Raw genomic sequence first — 6,000 nt, forward strand, 5'->3', positions numbered from 1 at the left:
TCACGCGTTCTCGCTATATTACTTCAGATGTATCTCCTTTTAAGTTAAATGTCTGTCAGCCTATACATGAGACTACGTTGAAGATATGACCTGATATGAGTTGTAAAGCAGCTGTTAAGCATCAATGAAAAGACAGAGGGCTGTTTGCATGAAGTATTGAGTTTAAAGGAGGATGCCGGTGTTCATGACATGTGGGTCCTGTGTCACGCTTGCCTTGAAAGTGATTTAAAATATCGCACAGAGCTTGAATTTTTCTTCTCTTACTGAGGAAAGGCCTCTTCCCACTGCACATGTTTCGCAGAAGGTGCCGAAAAACGTTTTATCACTTGTAATTCTAATGCTGAAACACTCAAAACCCTGTTTTAGATTTAAACAAACTGCTTGGTTTCTGAGCCAACTACTGTTTTGTCTATTTTTATTCAATGCAGACCTTTTATTTATTTGTTTATTCGAATAGGGACTACATAGCATGAACCATGTCGCACAGCACAGCATGGGCTAATAAGTTAATTTGCATTGCTAAGTATAGAATATAAGAACTTCAGGACTCATAACATAGCAAAGCACACACTGTAGTATAGTGAATTATTATCCAATTATTCGGGAACAGCAGGATTGATCCCTCTTTGAAGGAAAAGTGATCCTAATCCGGATCCAGTTTGAGTCCCCCTATACAAAAAATCCTGAAACCTGTTTTTTACAATTGAGGATATAGACTATATTGCCAAAAGTATTCACTCGTCTGTCTTCACACGCATATGAACATGAGTGACATCCCATTCTTAATCCGTGGAGTTTAATGCCGGTCCAACGTTAGCAGCTTTAACAGCTGGGAGGGCTTTCCACAAGGTTTAGAAGTGTTTATAGGAACTTTTGACCATTTTTCCAGGAGCTCATTTGTGTGGTTGGATAAAAAGGCCTCCACCCTAATTCATCCCAAAGATGTTCTTTCAAGTTGAGATCGGGACTCTGTGCAGGCCAGTCAAGTTCTTCCACACCAAACTCGCTCATGCCTGTTCACTGGTGCACAGTCATGTTGGACTACGTTAAGAGTTCCTACGGGTTCAAGCCCAACTCCTGAAAAACAACCCCACACCACAATATCACGCCCACCAAACTTTATACATGGCACAATGCAGTCAGACATGCACTGTTCTCCTGGCAACCACCAAACCCAGACTCGTCCATCGGATTGCCAGACCAAGAAGCGTGATTTGTCTCTCCAGAGAACTGATCGAGCTCTCTAGAGTCCAGTGGTGGTGTGCTTTACACCACTGCATGTGACGCATCAGCTGCTCGACCATGGAAACCCATTCCATGAAGCAATCTACGCACTGATCTTGATCTGAAGGCTACATGAACTTTGGAGGTCTGTAGCGATTGACTCTGCAGATAGTTGGCGACTTCTACCCACATCAACATCAAGTGACCCCGCTCTGTGATCTTACGTGGCCTACTACTTCGCTTCCTCTTTGTCATAATAACACAAACAGTTAACTGTGGAATATTTAGAAGTGGGGAAATTTCACGATTGGACTTGTTGCACAGGTGGCATCCTATCATGGTACCACGGTGGAATTCACCAAGCTCCTGAGAGCGACACATTCTTTCACAAATATTTGTAGAAGCAGTCTGCATGCTTAGGTGCTGGATTTTATACACCCGTGACCATTAACGTGATTGGAACACCTTAGTTCAATGATCTGGATGGGTGAGTGAATACTTTTGGCAATATAGTGTATATAACAGTGCCTCACCAATCCTACTAGATGCTTCACATGTTGCTGATCCCAAAGCTCATACTGGAACTACAAGGGCAACCTGATTACGTAATTTTTATGTATGAGTAAAAGTATTATTAGAAAATCTAATAAAATGATCAAAACTTAGCTTATTTGATTTCTTTTGTTTGATAGGGTGAGCTTCCCTACTTCCTATCCACACTTTTATATCATCACAGAGGGACTTGATTGCAGTAGATGCTGCATGTGACCGAGAGGTTATACAATAGCTTAAATATGCAAAGCCTGCAGAGTGTAGCATTGGAATAACAGACTGGGTATTCACAGTATTCACAAAATGTAATGAGAAGAATCATCAGAATTCTTTTTTTAAGGAATGGACACACAAGCTTGCAGTGATTTTTAAAATACATGGCTTGATTTAAAGTTTTTGCATACAAAACGTGTTTTGTTCCCCAGACACAATACATATGTGTGTAAATTAGTCAAACTTATCCCATTCTTTACATACTAGCATGTGTGGAGTCACTGCAGCCTCTACTGACAACCATGTGAGACTCACGAATCTCCTCCTTCTAAAAGTACGTGTTTTGATAGTGAACGACTAAAGCATTTTGAAATCATATGATTTTTTTTGATTCATCCTATATTTACCGAAAGGATTGTTGAAATGCAAACAGTGACATCCAATTGATTTTAATGATCAGACATTATTGTCTGTTTTATAAGACAAATGCTGCATTCAGTGGGAATTGGCCATGAGAGTGGTTGTTGGTGCTTTTGGTGCAAACAGAAACAAAACAATAGCTGTTTTGGTGAACACTGAACGCTGTGATATCTCGTAACATGTTCCACAGTTGGTCATGATTTATAATAAAATAGGGAGATTATGCCTTTTCTTCTAATTTACAGATTGAAAGTGTTCTGTTTTAATGCTACATATGTGACATTAAAAATCTATGACACATGTGTGGTATCAAAAACTGCATAGAGACCTACACTTGCCACTTATCTCGGTAAAAGAAGGAAGACGTTGAACAAGTTATTCAGAATGATAATTCTCGACGAAGCATCGGCGACAAAGCACCCACATGTCCAAACTGCCGGTATCATCCTTTACTATTTAGCCATTTTAGTGCTAGGCTAGATGTTTGTACATTTACCATTACTGATGTTCTTGCCAGTTTCACAATAAGCATGACCATCCATTAAGGTATTAATGAACTAATGACCACTGCTGGAATGTTCTCTCTGACATTAGGAACCCAGTAGATGTCTGTCAGAAGTAAATGTTGTCTGTTTCTAAGTGCTATATATGTACATTGGCTGGCACAAGGTGAAGTACTCTCTTGAATTTCAGATTCATTTATAGATTTCATCTTGAGAAAGAGGGCCATGTTGTATGGACATGGTTTGAAAATGATAAAGGTATATGCATTAGAGTTCTCCTTAGAGCTAGCACAATAAGATGCCATGGCAACTGCTAAGCAGCATTGGGAGGTGTTGTGTCTAACGTTGGCATTGGAGCATGCGGTCACTGTCCAATCTGTTTACAAGCATTATGCTGTCTATAAACAGATAAACAGGTTCCACTAACACAAAGAGATCGAACCCTTCTAACTGCTAAAACAGTGTCTGGCCAAAAACAAAAGACACTGTTTCTCATCTTCTCATATTCTTTTCCTAAGATGCCATGGCAACTTTTGAATATTTCATCTCCAAATATTGATTGTATTTAATAATGACAGTAGCATAGTTGTGATGCTTGTAGACTGTAGCTCGACGACATTGTAGACTGTAGTTAAATGCATATTAACAGCTTTCTGTTGGCTCTATTTTCGCCACTCTTGTGTTCTCAAGTGTCGAGGGTGCTATTCAAACAAACGTGCTGTTAACAAACATGGTGGAACAGCGCCCCTTTGTCCAAATGCTCGATTTCATCGGCGTATCAGTTGTAATCTGCTGCTTCTCTTGTTTGCCCGCCACAGAGTTTGATTGAATAGCATCCTTAGTCTCCCTTGTGTCATTGCTAGAGCTGAATCTCCCAATTCAGCTTTCATCATATATTCATCATATTTTCGGGATTAATATGCAGGAATGTTAACAGTGAAGACCCATTTTGTATGTCTATGTGCCTGTTTTTGTGGAAGCATGACTTGATGTTGTGTTGTTGTGCCTGTTCCAGATGCAGTACTGATAACGTTTCCTCTTTGCTATCTGCCTCCCTCCTTCTTCTTTTTTTCTCTTTTGCTTTGTGCCCTGCACTGCCTCCTTGTCCCCTCTCCCTCCCCCACAAAACCTTCTTGCTCTTTTTTTTGTTTTGTTTTTTTGGCGCCTGCCTTCCCAGGTGTAAACAGGTGCACGCCCCCTTCATACCCGCCCCCACAGGACCCCCTCAGTGTGGGGCAGTATGAGGTAACGGAGGACATGGCACAAGGAGAGGTTTTTGAATTCAGTCAATCCAAAAGAGGCCAGGCTCCTTTCTGGCAGAATTTTAGTAGATTAGCTCCATTTAAGAAATAGAGATACACAGACTCTTCCGATGGACCAGCTATTTTTCTTAGAAGCACTAAACACTGGATGATCATGTCCCCCCTCCCCCCCCCCATGATGAAGAAAAAAAAAAAAACAACAACACACAAACACGAGACTTTGAAGTTAAGGACCAATGTTAATATAGAGTGTGATTGGAAGCCGCGAGAGGACTGAAGACTTGGATTTAAAACAAAGAAAAAACATATAAAAAAATAAACACAACTTTACAGTTCATATATGTTAGTAACATTCTTAGTTATCATGCTTCTCCGGCTGAGTCAACTGTCACAAACTCTTCCCCCCTTTCTGGATAATCACGCCATCTGAATGTCCTGAAGTCATCGAGATTGTTACATGAGATCATTTTCAATCCATCTTCTGGATAGAAACACGAGGCCAAGCCAAGTCATTCCCAGTAGTATGATTGTGACCAAAACAAAAAACTACAAAAAAAGCTGAGATCTTGCTGTGCTGCTATGAGAGATTGTTTGATGCATTCTTCTGAATGCGAGACGACGACCTCAGCCAATCGCCGCGGCCTGTGAAGGACTTGCCAAGCTCGGCTGTCAACCTCACCTCTGAGTTAGCTCCATCCTGCCACTGATCATGCACCCATCCAGCCATCTCTGCGCTGCTGATGTCTGCGTCTGGACCTCCTCCTCGCACTCAGAGCTTCATTCTCTTCTCTGTAGCAGCTTGCATATAATAGCCCCCTCCTCTCTCTTTCTTTTCACAGTCTGACATTAGGTGTTCCCTTCCTTCTCCACATCCCACTCGTCCTCTCTATCTCTCCATCCACCTGCTCTGCCTCTGTGAGTCAGTGGCTCTCAGAGGAAGAGTTTCACTCTTTTGTAAACCTGCCATTGGCCGTGATGTGATGATGGGTCAGGGAACAAATCAATAGGCGGAACATCAATAGTATATTTACATCCGTTCACCAACCACTCGTGACAGGGTATTCATGTCCGATCGCGCTGAGGGGGTGTGTGCGCGCGCTGGATTTGGCAGTGAGCTTAGATGAAGCAGCTGGGAGCAGGAGATAGGCCGGCAACGGTCCGCCTGCCTTGTGCCACAGCCCCTCTCCCATCCCGCCCTCCCTAGAGACCACCCCTGTAGCACTGTGCTGGCACCTGGGTGGAAAAGAGAGAAAAAAGCACAGCCTACCTCCAGAAAACGAGCGGTAAAAGTGAAGTTGTGATGCATTGGCCAAAAGAATAACATGTCAGCTGTCAAAGAAAAGACTTCGGTTGATTATTTTGTGTCACTCCCACTGTAAAAAAGCACAGCACGTACTCCCGTTTTGAGTATGAGCGATACAAATATCAACACGTCAGTGTGACCAATAAGTAAGAAGCCCAAGGGGGTGGGGGGTGTCTAAAAAAGTGATAATGATTTGTGAAGTGGACCAAAACTAACTGGGGAAACAAAAAAGTCCACCGCAGCAGCGCAAGTCGATACCGTATACGGAGGTAGAAAGGCGAATTTAATCTGTAGCATGCAGGTTTCCTCTGACACATTCATACATCTCTATAGACTCCAGCTCCAAACCTCTGCTTTCTGCCTCACCCCTCCTCACGTTGCCCCACTCCCCCCAGATCTGGCAGTTAGCTCCAGCTCTGCTTAAGTGATTTCCAAAGGACTGTGGCGTGATCAGATTGGTTTTGTTTAATCAACAAAAACGTGTGTGAAGCCGTGGTCTGCGAGAGATCCTAGCATTATAGAG

The 6,000-nt window shown here is 42.4% G+C and overlaps 1 protein-coding gene across 6 annotated transcripts in view; it reads left to right on the forward strand.

The window, feature by feature from the left end:
• arhgef9a (Cdc42 guanine nucleotide exchange factor (GEF) 9a) overlaps positions 1-5,388 on the forward strand; it is a 44,717-nt gene extending 39,329 nt beyond the window's left edge. For 4 of the 6 annotated variants that reach the window (XM_085420569.1, XM_085420577.1, XM_085420601.1 and 1 more), the window contains one exon: positions 4,090-5,388. In XM_085420569.1, coding sequence (XP_085276695.1) covers positions 4,090-4,265 — 176 coding nt within the window. In that variant the 3' untranslated portion in view covers positions 4,266-5,388. Of the gene's footprint in view, positions 1-3,102; positions 3,171-4,089 lie in introns of all 6 variants that reach the window. The other 2 variants (XM_085420589.1, XM_085420595.1) reach the window with 2 other exon arrangements.
• The last annotated feature ends 612 nt before the right edge of the window (positions 5,389-6,000 follow it).

Source organism: Rhamphochromis longiceps, linkage group LG2 (assembly GCF_057381845.1).
Source record: "Rhamphochromis longiceps isolate RC_006_pf linkage group LG2, R_longiceps_female_GT1.1, whole genome shotgun sequence".
Lineage (NCBI taxonomy): Eukaryota > Metazoa > Chordata > Actinopteri > Cichliformes > Cichlidae > Rhamphochromis > Rhamphochromis longiceps.